General features: G+C 52.6%; 1 protein-coding gene across 14 annotated transcripts in view; it reads right to left on the bottom strand.

The window, feature by feature from the left end:
* Positions 1–475: 475 nt before the first annotated feature.
* Positions 476–18639, bottom strand: part of NCAM1 (neural cell adhesion molecule 1) — a 295160-nt gene continuing 276996 nt past the window's right edge. For 3 of the 14 annotated variants that reach the window (XM_055305759.1, XM_055305761.1, XM_055305763.1), the window contains 5 exons: positions 17993–18173; positions 8009–8216; positions 7047–7163; positions 5262–6023; positions 476–3807 (listed from right to left, as the gene is read on the bottom strand). In XM_055305759.1, coding sequence (XP_055161734.1) covers positions 3687–3807; positions 5262–6023; positions 7047–7163; positions 8009–8216; positions 17993–18173 — 1389 coding nt within the window. In that variant the 3' untranslated portion in view covers positions 476–3686. Of the gene's footprint in view, positions 3808–5261; positions 6024–7046; positions 7164–8008; positions 8217–13050; positions 15496–17992; positions 18174–18639 lie in introns of those variants that run through there. The other 11 variants (XM_055305760.1, XM_055305762.1, XM_055305764.1 and 8 more) reach the window with 4 other exon arrangements.

The following is an 18639-nucleotide window of genomic DNA, read 5'->3' as shown; positions in this document are numbered from 1 at the left end:
TCTAATTGGGTTTAAGGCTATCACACACCTGGGGTGCCTCCAGCACTACTTCTCATTTGTTGAGTACCTACTATGTGCTGAGACGGTGCCACACTCCGCTTTCAAATGCACTGCTTCACTCAGTAGCCAGGGCCTCAGCTCTAGGAGTTTGGCAGCTCTTGTCTGTTAAAAGAGGAAACTGAGTCTTGGGGAGATTAAGGAAATCTTCCAAGGTCGACAAGGAAGTGGCAGAACCAGGATTTGAATGGAATCTTTCTGAATCTGTTGGCTGGCCATTCTAAAATGAGGATTCCCCTATCAATATGAGAGAAAACAGTGGAAACCATCCTTCAGGCAACGTGAACTCAAGACATTGCATTTAACTGACCTTGTTTACAGGGGGAAAAAAAAACAACCCACAGACCACTGGCATTTCCACGTATGATTGATGGGACAGGCTCGCAATGAATGGAAATAAATCCCAGTTAGACCATAATGGGTTTTTTTTTCTTTCAATTTTTATTGAACACAAGTATTCTGACAGAATGCAAAGTCAAAATTCTCAGTTAGTACTCAGTATTTACACCAGTGAGAATGGAAACAAAGGTGGTATTGATGTTTCACTCGGTAAAAAGTTTATAACAAGAGAGAAGGCCCCCAAAGTACGGAATGCTGGGTAGGGATGTTAATGGAGGTCTGAAAACCACCATCCAGACAGACAGCCTCGAGTGAAAGCCTGGGACGTGGAAGGGCTCCATAGAAAAGTGTGAAAACAGTCCCACTTCAGAAGCTGTACTATGTGCACTACGGCCCCCCAGGATTCAGAGACCCCGCGCGCGGCACCGGGGGTGCCCCTCCAGCAGAACTTGGCCATGCCGCTAATTATGTGAATACATATGTATGGCACATACACATATAGACACATAGACATTGGAGACTGGTAGAGTTGATCCCGCCTTCAAAAAAATTAAAAAAGGAAAACTATAAGCTTTTATCTCTTAACATAAAAGATAGAACATCTTGAAAATAAAGTGACTCTCTCTTTGATTTTAGAGAAAGCATTGCTCTGTTTTTTTTTGTTTTGTTTTTTCTTTTTTTTTTCTTTTTCTTTTATTTTCTTTTCTTTTTTTTTTTTTTTTAAAGAAAGGAAACCTCATGCGTGCGGAGACAAATCTATGTATAATGAAAGAGAGGCAGACCAAAAGCCAAAAGGTGGGCAGAGTCTTGGGTGCCAGCTAGTGGCGGAGCCAGGGTTCTGGGTGGGCTGGGGGGCGTCAGCTGCCCTGGGCCAGGTTGCTTGAGGGTCGGCTATACCTCTTTCTCTTCCTAACCATTGGAACCAAAGTCATTGTGCCTGGCCACAACGACTTGGCGTGAGATGCAGTCTTGGTGAGGTATAGCGTGGGCTTGGCTGAGGTCGTCAACACCATTAACATCAGAAGATGAGCCACTGATTCCACCAGATGACCCAGCAGGTGGGACGAGCCCACCAGGCCCTGCTGGGTCCTCCCGCCTCAGACACCCAGGAGCTCCCATTCTGCTGTGTGCTCAAAGAACTGTCTGCGTGTTACTCATGCCTGAGGGCCTGTGCATTTGAACCACAGATTTGTGCAAGCCCTAGAATCAAAGGGGCCAGAGCTGGGTACACTGGATCCTCCATTTCCATCCCCAGGAGCTGAGAAAATGCAAAATAACCCCACATTTAGCAAATGACAAGACCATTATTTTTCACAGTTTGAAATTATAATCTTAGCGTATCGCCATTGATCAGACTGCAGAAGTGTCAGAACATTGGGGAGCGCAGCCCACAGGACAGACTCGGGGCAGTCTTGCCACCCTCACCTCTTGCTGTTTTGTACCTTGGGAAAGGAATGCATGCCGGAGGGCTGAATTTCTGTTTCCTTAGCGTTATCTTCATCTTCTTCTTCATCATCATCATCACTTTTCTTTCATTTTCTTTGTTTAAAGGCTTCAATTCCTTTTAAGAGTTATTATTTTTTTGTTTCCTGAATATTTTTTTCTGAACTATCTGCTATACCTTCCACAACCAAACTATGTTGAAGTTTTATTTCAATACTATGACAAAAACACGTTTCACACTAAAATATTCACGCATCCACAGTGCACAAGCTTGCAGTTCTAAAGTAGAATGAGAAAAAAAAGCAAAATTTCTATACAAAGGGCTGGCTTTTCCCTTCTCCCCCCTCCCATCCCCCTTAAAGTTTCTGTATTTTTTTTTCCCCACTTGGTTTCCAATCCAGGAAAGTTGTGTTATGACTCCAGACAGCAGGTTGGTTTTTTTTTTTTTCTCTCTCTCTTTTGTTTCTATAAATGCTGCCTAAGTGAACAGAAGGCCGATGTTACTTTACTTCAACAGATTTCCAAAAAAAGACACTAATTCCCTGAAGCACACATGCTCTTCCGCTCAAATCTAGATTCTGAGCTCAAAAAGAAATTGTACGTATATATTTTATTTGGCTTTCTACAAAAAGGGGATGTTTGGGGTAAAAATGTGTGTTCACCAAGACCAGCCCCAACTATACAATCTTCTCTGCTTCATTCAACAAAGCCTAAAGAGTCCTTCAAAAGGAAGGACTCAGATGCCTGTTGGGGGGTAGACCCTTTTTCACAGATACAGGCAGGTGGTGGCTAATCAAAAAGTGGTCTAACCCCCCAGGAGATACAAAAAGGACCGAGAACCAAAAAACAAAAACAAAACCACTCCAGAACGAGATGGATTTTCACCTGAGCTGCACACAGGCAAAAATTTCAAATCAGAGAGGGGAGGGAGTTGGGGGGGGGGGAAGAGCCACTGTAAACAATCATATTTTGTAAAGTTGTCCCGTGCAAAAGCAAGCCTGTGATGACCCTACCCGCCTCTAGGCAGTGTTTGTAACTTAAAAAACAAAACAAAACAAAAAAAAAGAAGGCAGCTATTTTACACGGACATTTAAACACAACCAAAGTCAAACATTTGTCAACTTGTAAACACTGGAAAACAAAGTTGGCAGAAAGGGGGAAAAAAAAGAATGAGAAAGGAAAGGAGAGAAAAAAAGAAATCAGAATATTGCAAACTGAGATCTACCCCCAGAAGCTGCAATTTGGCATTCTTCCTACAAAACAAGAGTCTACGTGGGAATTGAATTCAGCTAGCAAGGGTGACACACTTTGCATACTGAACAAATACAAAGTGAACAGAAATTATAACTTATTTATGGGGATTTACAGAGTTCAAACTTGACTCAAAGTATAAAAATAAACTCGGACTTTGTTCATTCGTTAGTCTCAGTATCTGGAAGTATTTCTCTGAAACTGGTCTGTGCCAATTGGGCAACACCAAGTGCGGTCTTCCTGAACCTAGATTTTTTTTTTCTGAGCTTCCTAGATTCTTAATTTGGGGTCCTTTTGTTTGATTCTTAAATGGTTTCAGGGAACAGAGTGTCCTAGTTTGGCTGTGGGTTTAACCTTTTTGTCTCGTTTTCTTACAAGTGAGTGCGCGCAGCAAAGGAACCCTTTCTATAAACCTACAAAAAGGAGATCCCATGTTTATCTGTTTAGTTTTTTTTTCTTTTAAAGGCAAAAGACACTAGAGGAATGAGATGTGTGTGTGTGTGTGTGTGTGTGTGTGCACATGTGAGATATTGGGAATGCTCTGGTGAAGCTGTGGTGTCACTTTTTACTTTGATCTGCTCATTTCTTGTCACCCATCATGCTTTGCTCTCATTCTCCTTTGTTTGTGTGGCGTCGTTGGGGACCGTCTTGACTTCGGCTGGCGCTGGCTTCGTTTCTGTCTCCTGGCACTCCGACTTTGCTTCTACTGGGCCCTTCCTGCGGAGAATTGGGAAAACAGCGCTGAGACCACAATCTGCAGTAACTCACCCTTCAGCTGGCCCCTCAGGCAGGGCTCCAGCTTAGAGCAATGGTCTCCATCCTTGGCTGCACGCTGGAATCACCTGGGAGCTCTAAAAATCAAGGAGGCCTGGGCCGTCCCCCCCAGAAATCCTGATTTAATTGATCTGGGCATGATGACTTTTAAAAGCACCCAAGTGACTCTAAAACGGAGCCGAAGTTGAGAGCCACTGAATCAGAGGAATGAGACCTTCCCTGTTCTGGTCCTAATCCAAAGCCGGGGGCCCAGGAGCCCAGTCCTTACCTGGGGTAGTGGAAGGGACAGCACATGTGGCCCTCTCCTCACCCCGACCGGCCGCAGGAACCAGCAGCTCAGCTTGGTATAAACGAGACATGCTGTGCTGGGTTCCTCAGCCCTGATTCCAGGGCCCCTCTGCAAACCACCTGGCTCTCGCCTGTCCTCACTCCCACCATATACTGTTCTGTGTTTAGGGTCAGAAGATGCTCTTTGGGACTGAGGCAGCTTTCCATGGCTGTCAGGCTGCACATGGGGACGGCGGGGAGTCAGAGGGTGGCTGAGTGGGCAGGGCCAGTGGAGTCCTACTTCCTCAGATTCTGGGGTCCCGGGGAGGGTCCCTCCCATTTCAGGTCTTGGTGGCAGCACAAAGCTCATCTGGGGCCCAGATCCTCTATTATAAAACACACAGAGGCTTTTCTATAAACACCTCGGTCTGGCTCTGCCTTCCTAAGTCCGGTCTAGGGGCAAGCGGCCTCAGACCCCAGCTCCGGCTGCACTCTGCCATCACAGCTAAGAAATCTGTTCACTTAAGGACCTTCCCTTGACCTTGGAGACGCAACAGTCATTCAAGGCTTGTGAGCTGAGTCTTCTCAGACACACCCGGTCAGGAGGAGCAAGAGTAGGTGGCGGTAGTGGGGGCGTCGTGGGCATCTGGTCGGAAGTGGCACAGGGCCTTCTGGACCACATCCTCACCCCACGGGGCCTCGGGGCCTGCCTCATTTCCTCCCGCCCGGCAGTGCCATCGGGTGGGGCCCAGCCTGGCACTGGGTCACACACTGTCTGTCTGCGGCCCCGGGGCGGCCGGGAAAGGTACCTTGGCCTCCTTAGCTCCGCTCAGCTCATCGGCGGCCCAACCGCGAGGGCCCCCACCCCCACCCCCGGGGGAGACAGAAGCCACTGCTCGATGGTGAGGAGAAGACGTAATTAATGTGACCTAATTAGTGAGCAGGCGGCTGCCCCTGGGCCCCGCTGCCTGCCCCCGCCGCCTCCGCCTCATCCCAGCCCCCGGGGGGGCCGTCGCCCAGAGAAGCCCTGGATGAGGCTGAAGGCACATCTAACAGAACGGACACGGCACGGCACAAACGCACACCACACGGGACACCACCCGACGACAGCGGACAGAGAGAGGCCGTACTCGGTCTTTGCTGGTGCAGGCGACACAGAGCTGTCTGCAGTGGGAGGAGCAAGCGCAGGGGCCTGGCCACTGGCCCCAGCGGCGGGAGCAGGAGAGCCCAGGGCTGCAAAAACATCCTTTGCAAGGTCAATATCTGGGGTCTTGAAGTTCCCTTCGTCCATTTTAAAGTCCTCGCCCTGGGCAGGGTTTGTGGCGCTGACGGAGGCAGCCTCGCTCTTCGGGCTAGTGAGGCCCGCGGCTGCCTCGGTCGGGCTCTTCGCGGCGGCGCCGGGCTGGGCGGGCTCGGGGTCCGGGCCTCCGGTGCCGGGGGCCTCCTGCGGGGCTGGGGGGGCCTCTGCGGCGGGGCCCGGCTTGCTGGCTGGAGGGGCCTTGGAGGCCTCCCCCGTGCCGGCGGGGGCGCTCGGGCTGAGGACAGCCCCCGGGGCGGCCAGGACGCCAGAGGACAGGCTGCTGGCGGCGGGGGCCGAGGTCGGGGTGTCACTCAGGTCGACGAGGGGGGCGACCTTGGGGGCAGTGGCTGGGGGCGGGGAGGCGGTGGCGCCGCCGGGCCCCTTGGAAGGGGTGGCCTGGCCGGCGGGCACAGAGTTTGAGTCAGGGGCGGCCGTGGCCGGGGGGGCAATACTGGAGGTCAGGGTGGTGGTCTCACTGGTGGGGCTGTTCTGAGCAGTGGCAAAGGTTTCGGTGATAGTGTCAGAGTTAGCGGTGATGGTGGTGACAGAAGGCAGCATGTCCTCGACAGTGGCTGTGGTGTCGGCAGGCAGCCTGTGGGGAGGACAGGAAGTAGAAGAGAGTAGACGATGAAGCTCAGACGAGACAAAGAGGTGGGGGTGGTGGTGGTGGGGGGCTGCAGCCAAGGAGGGGTCGCGGGCGGGGCATGCGGGGACGTGCAGGCACGACACAGACCCACAGAGAAACGAGGATGGCGAGAGGAAGCACAGTGCCCAGGCGGGCAGAAGAGGAGACAGGAGACACAGAGCACCTGGCAGCCTAAAGGCACCTGCGGACGCCCCTGCAGCTCTCCGCGCTCGGGCTGCCTTCCCCTCCAGCCCCGCCGGGGCCCTCCTGACCTCTGCCTGCACCCCAACTCAAGGAGAGGCCACCGCTGCCGGTGCCCTCGCCCCCGGAGGAACTGGGGCCCGCCGTCCTCCAGGGCTCCCCAGGCAGTGATGGGCAGTCGGGAGGGAGGCAGACAAGGAGGGCTCCGAGCGGCCACCAGGAGCCACGGGGTCTCCGGCCAGAGGTGTCGGGCTGCCCTTAGCCTGCACGCCCTTCAAACCCACAGCACTCAGGATAGCCAGCGGTCATCACAAACTCAGGGGGGCACGGTTCCTGCCTGAGGGTCCCCCAGGCCTCCGAGACAGGAGGGCCGGGGAGCTTCACACGTCCCTGCCTTCTCTCACCCTTCTAGGAAGAACGCAGAAAACCCTAGAGTTCTTGAAGATCCTCAACAGAATCTGCTAAGCCTCTCAAAGCTCAGTTCCTCTCAGTGATGTTTTGCTCCCTTCGTCCATTTCCACGATGTGTGTGTGACTCCAAAACAGGCTCTAGAGACTCCACTCGTCCCAGCAGCCCTTTCAGAGCCCCTACTGTCCCTTAACAGCACCAAGAATGCCTTCTCTCTAGGGAGAGAGTGGGGTCCGGCATCTCTGGCCAAGGGCTCCAGAACCTGGCCTACTTTGTTTGGCGGGGAATGGTGGGGTCAGAGGCATGGGAGGTGTGGGTGGGGTGATGAGGTGGGTGTGGGACTCTGCCAAAGGAGAATGGGCCCCCTCCCCGCCCACATACTCGGGCTCTGTCAGCGGCGTGGTCTCATTGGGCTCCGTATGCTTCCCTCCATCATGGTTTGGGGTCCGCTCCTCCTCAGTCCGCACCTCCACGATGGGCTCCTTGGACTCATCTTTCCTGTGAAGAGAGTTGCTGGTTCAATCCTGGTTTGCTGGGGGCAGGAACGGGGCTCCTTGGAGAAGCCAGCTACAGCAGGGGGCGCATTTCAAGCCAGGCCCAACTGCCTGAGCCTCAGCTCCCACTAGTCCTAGCTGTGCGACCTTGAGCATCTGATTTGCTCACCCTTCATCTGTAAAATGGGGTAAATAAGTCTCTATCTTGCCTAGCTCTTTAACGTTGACTGAGATATTGAGTGTGAAGTGCCTGGCACAGAGAAGTGCTCAGATAATCTGTGTTTATGCAGATTAAGTGCCTGACATGTGGTGGTGCTAATAGCCAACCCCTGCTCTGTCCCTTCCTGCCCAGAGTCTGTGAAGGCTCCTGCTAATTGGCTCAGGATCTGTTCCTCCAAAGACGGGGGAGGGGACAGCATCTGGCTCCTCAGCTCTCAAAGGACAGGACATTTTAACTGTTCTGTTGGTGGGTGTAACCTAGTGTCCAGGAAGAGCACCTTGCCTGAAGCAGCTGCTCGATAAATATTTGTTGGTACACAAATGAATGAATGAATATGTGAATGAGTGACAGCAAGGCAAGCATGTCTCTCAAATGTTATGGCAGGTCCCCTCCTCATTCAGCTCTGAAAATTCCCCTCATTCTGACCTATGCAAGGACTTTCAAACTCCTCTGAAATTCTAGTATGTTAAATGTGAGGTTGGGACCAAGAGTTTGCTTTTCCAACAGGTATCCCCAAAGGTCATGCTTTGAGAAACATTTCTCCCATGAGATGGCTCCGTAGCTGCCCACCCACCCCCAACCCGAGGCAGAGCCCGGACCCCAGCAGTGGCAAGTGGATCTGCACTCACGAGAAGGCGGCTTTGCCCTCCTCCATGTCCTTGCCCTTGGCTCCGGGCCCGGCCTTTCCACATAGGTTGACAGCGATGCACATGAGCAGGCCACACTTGTTCAGGAAGTAGCAGGTGATGTCCACGACCACCAGAAGCAGGACAAAGATGACAATGAGGATCCCCACGATGGCCCCAGTGCTCAGGCCTGATGTAGGGCTGCCGTTGGCTTGAGTGGGAGGGAGAGAGAGATGGCTGGCGGTTAATATGCTGACATCCAGTCTCCTGGACCCTGCAGAGCACCAGCCCCTGGGGTGGAGGAGAGCCTACAGGACAAAATCATGGCATTTGTGTCAAGAGGGGCACCTTCCATGGATCCTTTCTACACCTCGGTGTTGAGACAACAGAGTCTCTTTGTATGTTCTAGAGGGTGAGATAGCAGGCTTATCGCATAGACCAGCAGACAGGGGCGTGAGGCGCCCACAAGTCAGGATGCGACTGGGGACTGGGAGCTGTGTCTCTAACCTTGTGCTCAGTCTGAGCTTCCCCCAGACTCCTTGTTCGCTGTTTTTCCTGGGAGCCTGCCAGCAGGCAGTGGTCACTGATTTCAGGCTAGACTGTGGTTCCCGGGAAGAGGGGAAGAGTCAGGGGCAGGGTCTCCACTAGGGAGGCAGGGAGTTCCCAGGGCTCCCTGTGGGCTGGTGGTGACATCAGGCACCTTGGTGTGCCCAGGATATACCCCACTTCCTCTCCTCTTTAGGAACAGCTCTAGAGGATCCCAACACTGGACAGTGTACACTGGCTTAATGGTTTATCCTTCATGGCCTGTCCTTCTTCACTGCACCCAGGGAGACAAACGAAGCCCATTTACTCTGGAGACATGGAGGTCTGCCCAGGCCCAGTAGGCAAGGTGAAAGGTTTGTGTATACTCACCATCTGGGAGCTTGGACACACTTGGACCAGACTTCAGGAAACCCAGTAGACTCACCCAGAGATGCACGTCCACACGGACAGGCACGCTCACACTCAGGGCAAAGATCCTCTGTGCCCATTACAGACACGCATTCTCACATCCAAGAAGTACCCAGCAGTTCCCAGCACTCCTGCTTCTGGCTGGGCTCACTTTGAATGCCTCGGCCTCTGTGTCATACTCCCCTGCTGTCCATCTATAACCCCCCAGGACTCTGAGGGATTGATGGGCTCACAGAAGGGCCCAGGCTCAGCTCCCCAGGACCTCCTGTGACTGATGGGAGTTGCCTGAGGTGGCATCCTGGCTGGTGACTCCCCCCGCCCTGGTGTCCGGGAGAGCAGTGGTCATGCTCTGCAGAGCAAGAACCCATGCAGAGCTCTGCTCATAAGCCCGTGTGGAGACAATGAACTCAGATGGAAATATGGGCATGTCTGCTTTGTTCCTCTTTTGGAAGGACAGAGCTCTAGAACTAGCAGCCCCACCCCACCACCAGACCTTGTCTGAGGCTTCCTGTGCCGCCGGGCCCCACTAGGATGATCCAGGTCTGCCTACTAGAGGCAGGAACTGTGGCCAATGCTCTCTGGGTCTCACTGGCCCTTTGCTCAGCACCAGACCAGGCCTGGAGGCCTGCCAGCCACATGTCACACCAGATATTGGAGGAACACGGAGTCCGAGGTGACAGGTCTATAGATGGGCCACATTCTTCTTTTTCCATTCAGTCTGTGTCCCAGGGGACACTCCTCTGCCTGCCCAGGGGTCCCTGCTCAGGTATCATGGAGCTTCTTCAGCGGTGCTCCTACCCCATCAGTCTTTGTTTCAAAGTTTAATTCGGGGTATGAACCACCAGCCCAGCATGCCAGAGAGGACTGCTCACTCACAGCTTAATTCATAGTACCCATGGCACAGTTGGGCCTTAGGTGGAGAAGATTCTCAAATTCTTGAATATCTTTGGCTTCTCTGGGACCTTGGTCTTGCTTCCCAGTCTTTCCTTCTTGGGCTCGCTGGCTGGTCCCATCCAACCTGCACTGAAAACCCTAGGCTATCCTCACGAAGGCATCAAGACAGACAAAGGGCTCTGTGCTTTGAGGACCCAGCTCTGGCCACACTGCTGTCTCCGGACTTGGCGCAGAGACAGTGCTGGCTCCCTGCGGTCCCACTACAGGGGGTCTTTTCCCTAGCAGCTCACAAAGCATCCATTCTTCTCGAAGGTTCTCGCACATTCCACTCAAATAAGCAAAGAGAGGCACGCAAGCCTTCCTGATCTTCAGAATCCCCAAGCTGCTTCCCCAAACAGGGAGGAAATATCAGCCTTGGGCTTTCTCTCTCTCCTGTCCCTGGGCTGGAAGCTGCTGCCAACTCCTGATGGTGCCCCAGAAGTGTCAAGTGCCTGCTTCCTGAAGGAGGAGTCTGAAGTATTTGTGTGAGGGGACAATGTTTGCGTTTTCGGACTCTGTGGTTCGAATTCTACATTCTGAGGTTTATACGTAAATATGGCTTTAGGGGACAAATCATATCCCTAAAGGGGACAGCAAACCACTGGGAGGTGGCTCTGTGTTTCTGAGAGGCAGCAGTCTTCCAGCTTATGTGCTAGACTCATCAGGAGGCAACAAAGTCCCCTGTGATGTGAGACGGAAAGAAGGGACACGCTCCTTCCTTATATCTGAGGTAAAACTTACACTCTGCCTCCTGGCCTAAAGGTCCCACACACGCTGTAGACTCTCCCACTCTTCTGACTGTTGTACCTCATGGCACTGGCCGTCTACCCCATCCCTGTGCTCTGGCCAGAGCCTTCACCCCACCTGCTGAACACACCAGCCCACCCCTGCCTCACAGCCTTGATAACCTCTTGCCTCCAACACTCCAGCCCCATAACCTCCTGGGTGGCTCTTTGTTGTCCTACAAGCCTCAGCTCAAATGTCACCATATCAGGGGGGCCCTCTCCCCCCATCTGCTCACCTCTCAACCAGTGAGGCACCTCTTCCCAGTATCTACCACATTACCGGTTTTCTCCTCTTTTACTTCTATCTGCCATTTTCTGTTGTTACCTGCTTTTTATTTGGCTGCCCGTTCTGGAATGTTCTACAAGTGACTCTACCTGTCTTATATGTCCTCAGCATCTAGGACAACCTGACATAGGGGAAACATTCAAAGAATATTTGTCGAGAAAATGAGCGGGTGTTTAGTCTGGAGATGACGACGCCACCTCCGGATACCTACAGGGGTGTTGTGAAATGGAACTAGTACGCTTGTTCGGGATCTCTGTGGGGTGGAAACCATTGGATCCGGGTTAGATTTCGGCTCCCCTCGAGAAAGAACTAACAGAGTGTGAGCTGCTTTGGCAGGCAAGCCCCCTGTGGCTGGAGGTGTTCGAGCAGAGCCTGGCCCACCCCTTGGTAGGAACACTATAATGTTCTGGAAGAGGTCCCTGTGTGGGCCAGGGCCTGGGGTGCCGCTGTCTCCACGCCTGTCCAACCACAAGAGCCTGCTGTCCCACGTCGCTGTCCAGAGCACCCTGCGCACGGTACAGATCCCCCGCACAGCGTGTGCACGGAGGGACTTTTTCTTCAAAGACTAAAATACTCAGTAGGTCCCGTTTTTATTCATTGATTCTCATGATTTTATTTTCATGTGAAAAATAAAGCACTTTTTTTTTTAGCATAATGCTTGTCTGCCTGTAGCGGAATTCCTGGGGTGCTTTAAATTTAGACTCTGGGACTCCCCAGTTCTACTGAAGCAGAACCTCCGGGGCTGGGGCTTAGGAATCAAAATCTGGAAGAGCAGCCCGGGTGATCCTCACACATAGTAGGGTTTGAGGAGCGTGGTTCCCAGGTCCTGTTGGGACTGCCCTGCAATGACTCCCGCCCAAGGAGGAGCTGCGGAGTCTCACCTTGGGGACCTGACCTGCCATACAGACGGACAGAGAGCAAAGACTGTCCCCGAAGGAGAAAGGACCACCCAGTTCACCGTGCAGAGTCTAGACTCTAGGGAGCAAGGTGCGCCTTGAGCCACAGAAAACTCCAGGGAACAGATGACAGCGTATTCAAATCAAACCAACCTTCCCTGGCTCTCGGGGGACGTTACAGGACTGGAGTCCAGGAGGGCGTGACGGCAAGGGGGACCCCTGTACCTTATGTCATAGTTTATAAAAGGGAGCCATAAAAATCTTCCAGGGGTCTATCTTTGCATGACCTTGCCGCTGGCCTCCCTTGGCTGACTCACCCACACCCCTGCACGCAAAGAGAGTTTCTTGGGAGCAGCTCCTCTATGACCTCCAGGGTCAGGGCCCCCCAAACGGTGATGCTACAAAGGTGGGGCTGTCCATCTGCTGCGGTGCTTGGCATGGGAGACACTGACGACTGGAGAGGGAACCAGCTGGCCCACGGCAGAGACCTACATGGGTCTTTCTTAGATGCCTCAAAATGGGCATATGGGCCTCACATTTTTACAGATGCCAGGTGGGCCTGAGTCAGTGTCACGGGCTCTCCGTACAGCAGCGGTGCCCTTTCCACTGAGCTGGGGTTGCTGTTCATTGTTGGACCCATACATGTCTGCTTGCTCCTTCCCAGAATCTGCCATTAAGCAGACGGCTGGCTGGTCTCCATGGCTTTTGGGAAGTGTCCTACTAAGTGTGATTATAAACAGAATAGGATTTGCCAACGAGGTCCTTCTCTCACATTCTATCTATCACAAGGGCACTCTGTGCAGCCTCTGCTGTGGGGTTTTAGTGGGGAGCAGTGAAAGCAGGAGCCCTAGCTACAGAGCTGTCTATCCAGGCCCCGTGGTGCACCCCTGACCCTGAAGTGACCACCTCCTGGTTCTGCAAAGGGACTTTCCCCTCTTCCTGCCTGCTGGGGACTAGGAACATGCAAGGAGGCAATGACCCACAGGAGTTCTCAGGGCAGCTGAGCAAAATGTATAGCTCATCAGGAAAGGGAAGGACTGCCTTTGCTAGAACTCCAAGCAGCAGGCTACAAGTTTGGGGTACGATTTGGGGCAACCAAAGTTATTCAGGTGCATGTGAGGTGGGAGGAAAGGACATCTGACACTTTGCAGGACACACGACTATTCAATAAAATCAAAACACGCTGGTGAGTTCACGTGGACTGTTATTTCTTTTAATAATGCAAAGGTGTAAACTTCATCAAGGCCTCGCTGATTATCTACACAACAGTGTTAGCATTCTTATTAGTAACAAAACGTGATCCAAACCTGCCATATAAATACTTCAGAAATGAGCAGAGAGACCCCGTGGCATGTGGAGTGTGGGCAGCACGGACTAGTGCACAGCAGCAGGGGCAGCTGAGCAAGGTGGCGGGTGCCTCAAAGGGCTGCTATCTCCCGGGAGCCACTGGCGGGCCTGGGGGCCACAGCTGAAACCGAGGACGGTGTCCAGTAGGGAGCGGATGTACCCCAACACTGTCTCTCGAAAGGCATCCTGTTACAAACCAAGGGCCCGCCTTGCCCTAGGTGTGCTGAGGGAACAGGGCCCTGTCAGGCCCCCCTAGGCTTTGGGCTAGATCTCCAAAGAGTCCCTTCAGACACACTAACACTGTCCCTCCCCTCTGGGGCAGACCACCGAGATGGGCCCTCTGGGGTGAACATGTGACTTCTGCCCAAGATGTTACCAAGAGCATGCCAGGAGCCAGGAGGACAGGGATGGGCCACTTGCCCGACACATCTCTCCTTCCCTCGGCCTCCCAGAGCTCTCGATAGCTGACCCGGGACTCTCACGCCAGGTCTGGCAGCACCTTGTGCCTCTCCTGGATGCTCTGCTTTATACCTAAGAACCCTGCCTGCTTCTCTTGTGCTGGTGTGAAGGCAGGTCAGGGGCCCCGGGGAGAGGTTCGCATTGGGCCTGGGGGTGCAGACAGGGCTGGGGCAAGAGGTGCTACCTGCCTGAGCTGCTGGGAACAGTGCAGCCTCCTGGGTCTGCGCTCAGGTTCTGCGCTCGAGCCTCTAAATAGTGAGCGCTGGGGGCCATGGGCCTGTGCCAGCCGACACAGGCAGCTCTGCCCCGCACGTGGGGTCACTTGGGTTCCCAAAGGGAAAGACTAGTCTTCAAACATCAATTAAAATAACAACAACAAACACAACTAAAAAATAAACAAAAACAAAAATCAAACTTCTGTGGGATGTTTGGAGATGAGATACGTAGAATGAAATGTGACCACAATGGAGGGAGGGAGGGAGGTTTTATTCAGTAGAAGGTCAGTCCCCAGGCGTGCACAGATGTTACTGAGCAGGATCCAGCCGAGTCTCCACATGAGACTTTAGCGAACACGCTGCGTTTCCCCTCCTGGGCACGTGGAGAGGCGTGGCCCTCGACCGTAGAGGGGCTAGCTGGCTTTCACCAGCATTTTTAAAATGTCCCTAAAGCCACCAATATGGGGGGCTGGAGAGTTCGGAAAGTAGGACAGGCTGACCGAGTCGCAGTGTGTGGACGCTCTGGGCTGGGCAGTCTGGGAGTCATCTGTCCCCTGCCTTCTGCTCTGGTGAGCGTGGGGGGAGCTGCTGTGGGACCCATGCCTGGGTTGCAGTAGATACTTCCAACTTGGGGACTGACGTTTACGTGATACTGTCGGACCACACGGGCCAAACTGTTGGCTCTGTGCTGGCCTGCGGCTCACTGCCATGCGGCCCGGATCACTCTGGCTGAGAGGCACCCATATTACCAAACTGACGGGTACAGGGCACATCACAGGTTGGCCCTGTTTGCAATGCCAGCATAAGCTGCTGGTTGTAATACTAGGACAAAAGTGCCTCCCAGAACATCTGATCAGCCTTCAGAAAATGCCTAACCAATCTATTTTCTTCCACTGTATGGGCAACAGGGTGACTTACTTACTTTGCCCATCGTGCCAGCAAAATGCTTGGGTGCATCCCAGTGGTTGGGCTCCCTTACCCCAGGCACTTCAATGCGAGCGAAGCCAACTACTTTTCAAAGGCAAAGGGGGAGCATGGAGTTAGAAGGGTGGGGAGCACGAGGTGATTTGAACAATCTGATGCAAGCTTTAGGAGGTACTCAGACATTTTCCTCTGCTACATCATTTTCAGGTAAGAACAGAAAAATGCAACAAGTAGCAGATGTGCAGAAACTTCTCTGTAAACCTAGCATAATGCTTTTGAAAAAAAAAAACAGCGTTTAAAGAAAAGTGCTCCCAAATATTTTTGTACTGCCATTAGAAAGGGGCAAACTCCTCATGAAGTGGCACAAGAGTATCTGTGAATGGTAAAATGTCTGGAGGTCCAGCTTTTTCCAAACGCCAAACCTTCCTCTTCCACACAGAATGCTTGGTGGCGTGGCCGTGGCGGTCCTGACAGGTTCTTCCAAGGGGGGCACTGATCATTCTCATAGGAACTGGGCATTTAAGCAAACTTAATTTTTTTTGTGGGTCTATGTGTGTGTGTGTGTGTGTGTGTGTGTGTGTGTGCGTGTGTGCATGTGTGTGTTCAAGTTCCTAACAGAGCAAAAGCAGAGTCACTGCAGAGAGAAGCAATGAGACAAAAGTGTAGGACGCAGAGCAGCCTCCCAAGGTCGCTGCAGGTTGGAGCAATGGGCGCCCAGAGAGAATGTGGTTGTTTAAAAACAAATGTGGCAGTGGGGATGCCCCAGTGGCGGACGTCCAAGGTGAGATGTGTGACGACAGACACAGGAAGGGGAGGGGGAAAAGGAAAGAGAAGGTAGAGACAGAAACAGAGAAAAAAAATAGATAAAAAGAAAAAAAATTAGGTCAAATATAGAAAACGCAAGAATCAAAGGTTAATTCAACTTAGTAAATTAAACTGACAATGGTTAGAGAAGAATTCAGTACGGTATTAATACCATAAGGCCAGTTCCGAAGCTCAGCAAGGCCAGAAGCAGCACAGCAGGGCGAATTCAGGGGGTTAGGGGTCAGCGAGCAAATGAAATTCAAGTGAGAGAACAGAGCCTCTGCAGTCAAATACAAGAGTGTGATTAGGAGAGTGTTACCTTTGAGTAAGGTCAGGCCTCTCAGGTACAGTCATCAAGCCTCTACACACAGCCTCCTAGCCTCTAGAGCTTTCTACATGTAGCGGTAGAGATGCACCATATGCAGCAAACTGCACAGGGACAGGGCGGGGAGGGGGGCTTTCTCAGCCATAGTCGGACTCCTCTTCCTCGTGCACCACGCACCCCTCACCTTCTGCCTCCCCGCTGACCGCACAACCCCACCATGAACGCACACCTTGGAATTCACAGGTTTTGTACGAAGGTCCCCATCAATGGCCAGGAAGTCCAAGCGAGCACAGAGCCGCCTCCTCCTAGGATGCGTGCGGTGGAGACCCCGAGCCCCTCCAACCCCCTTCGGCACCTGGTTGCTTGAGAAGAAGGACTCCGATATCTCCACCTCCACCCAGAGGACGAGATCTTCTCCTGTTTCTGTGTCTGACTCCCCATGTCCCCAGCTGCTCCAACCCACAAGCTGACGCGGGAGGTACTGTGCACGTGAATGCGGCATGTCCAAGCGACCTGCCTGTGCTGCTTAGGCCGGGCAATGAGTGCCATCAGAAATCTCTCTCGCCAGAGAGGGGCTACTCAAGCCTGCCATTCCCCCAGCTCCTAAGTCTCTCACAAAGGCTGAGCAGAGCCAGACACATTCCAGACTATCGATTTCAGTGAAGAACTGGCCAAAGAACATGAAGGAAGAAGGGGCACAGGACGGCAGGGCCACCTCTGTTTGGACATCGTATGAAGCAGTAGAGAGAACACTTTTTGCAGCCATGCCCAGGTGCCTTGCCTTCACCACTGACCATGTGCACTATGGGGCCTCCCTGAGGGTAGGACCAATTGAAGTGTCTCACTTGTGGCTTAAGACCCACTTGCCAGCTCCCTGAAGCCCCCACATATCTGTCAGACACACACATTCATGCACATTCGACCATCGGGAACCACACACTGGTCTCGCCTTGTTGTTTCACTAACCGACTTGCACACAGGCAGGTCTGTGTCCTAGGCAGTCATACCCTTCTGGTCTCCCACCCACTGGGAGGCACCATTATGACAACTGAGCAGAGCGCCTGGGCAAGCACTGGAGACAGGACAGGCATGACGGGGCCACACCAAGGCAGCTGGGAGACTGGAACATCTTTCTACCATGCTTGACCACAGCAGACAGTTTATGGGGCCCCCTGTCAACAGGCTGCAGCTCTATGGTCTATGCGCCCCTCTCCTTCCTGTGGCCGGCACTCAGCTGATCTGGAAAAGCACAGAGTTGAAGATCTCTTTCTGCTCTGAAGGTTTAGTCAATGGGAAGACTAACTATCAGTGGCAAGGTGGCTAGGCCAGCAAGCAGAACTCTCATTTGTTCCCAACACTTGAGTTGGTCCTGGATCCCCAGAGACAGGTCTGCATCTCCTAGGAGAACCGCTCCCGTCACAGTCTCCAGCAGACTGGACTGCCTTTCACGGATGGGGTTTTCCAGCATCTACTTTCTTCACTTGCTGTGTTTCAAGTGATTCAATTTAATCTTTATTTTAGCTGAGAGGCCCTTGGAAGATAGGATTTTTAACTAACCGAGCATAGTCTCTTCCTTCTCTTGGGGTCCCCATAGAGAAGAGATTTGGACCATGATTGTGCAGGAAGCAAGCATCAAATAGAAAGCGCTTAAAAACAATTAGGTGATCCTGGTATGAAATGGCAGAGGATAGACAAGGTCTCAAAAAAAGATCCTTACTTAACCAGCCTCCAAGGTTTGGCTGGAGCTGGAGCTGTGTTTTTTTTTTTTTCTTCCCCCATCTGAAGGTTCCCATGGACTGGCTTAGCATCAGTCCTTCAAGGCTGAATGACACAGGACCATTGCCCCAGGATGCTTGGCCAAGCCTTCCTGGAGGGTCCAGTACATCTCAACCCACTGCACAGGTAGGTACAGAGCAAAACTAAGCTTTGCATGGTCAACCAATCATGAGGATGGCTGGAAGCAAGCAAGTCGTCAGGGGCTGGTCAGGCACATTAGGAGGTGCAGCATTTGTGCATTAATTCAAAGCGGGAAACTCACAGAAAGCAGAGGCAGTCATACCTGGGATGGCTGTGGGCTGGGCTGAGGTCCTGAACACAAAATGAGCCGCCTTGGACTTCCCCTGCTGGTTCTCGGCTACCACGTAGACCTCATACTCTGCATTCCAGTCCAGGGACTTGAGCATGACGTGGTCACTGCCAGACGGGAGCCGAATCTCTGGTTTCCACTCAGAGGACAGCTTCTGGGAGAAACCGGCAGGAAGGACACAAGACACCAGGACAGTTTAGATGAAAATGCTGCTGAGGCCAGCTTCAGGAAGTCACTACTAGGGGTGCAAAATAATAAAAATAAAAACCAATGATAGGACAAGGTGTTCATCCTCTACCAGCCTGAAGCCCCCTAAAGATTTTGCTGGTCAGGAGGTCAACCTCATGTGTTCGCAATCACAGTGACAGATGGCAGGTGGCATAGGGCCAACCCTCCAGTCCCACTGCTGTCAGGGCACACAGGAACCTAAGCGGGGACTGTCCCCCCAGGTACAGTCTGGAATGCACAGGCACATGGACACCTCAGGAGAGTCATGCAATGAATATGCGTCTGGTCCTATTTCAGGATGTTGCTCACATTCAGGTGTGTGACTCACCTCCCTGACATAAGAACACCGCACAGATTCATTTTATTAAAAATAAAAACTGTCTTTTATTGAG

Source organism: Nyctereutes procyonoides, unplaced genomic scaffold, assembly GCF_905146905.1.
Source record: "Nyctereutes procyonoides isolate TBG_1078 unplaced genomic scaffold, NYPRO_anot_genome, whole genome shotgun sequence".
NCBI lineage: Eukaryota > Metazoa > Chordata > Mammalia > Carnivora > Canidae > Nyctereutes > Nyctereutes procyonoides.
Note: the sequence above shows the minus strand (reverse complement) of the source record. Positions and strands in the feature narration are given on the sequence as shown.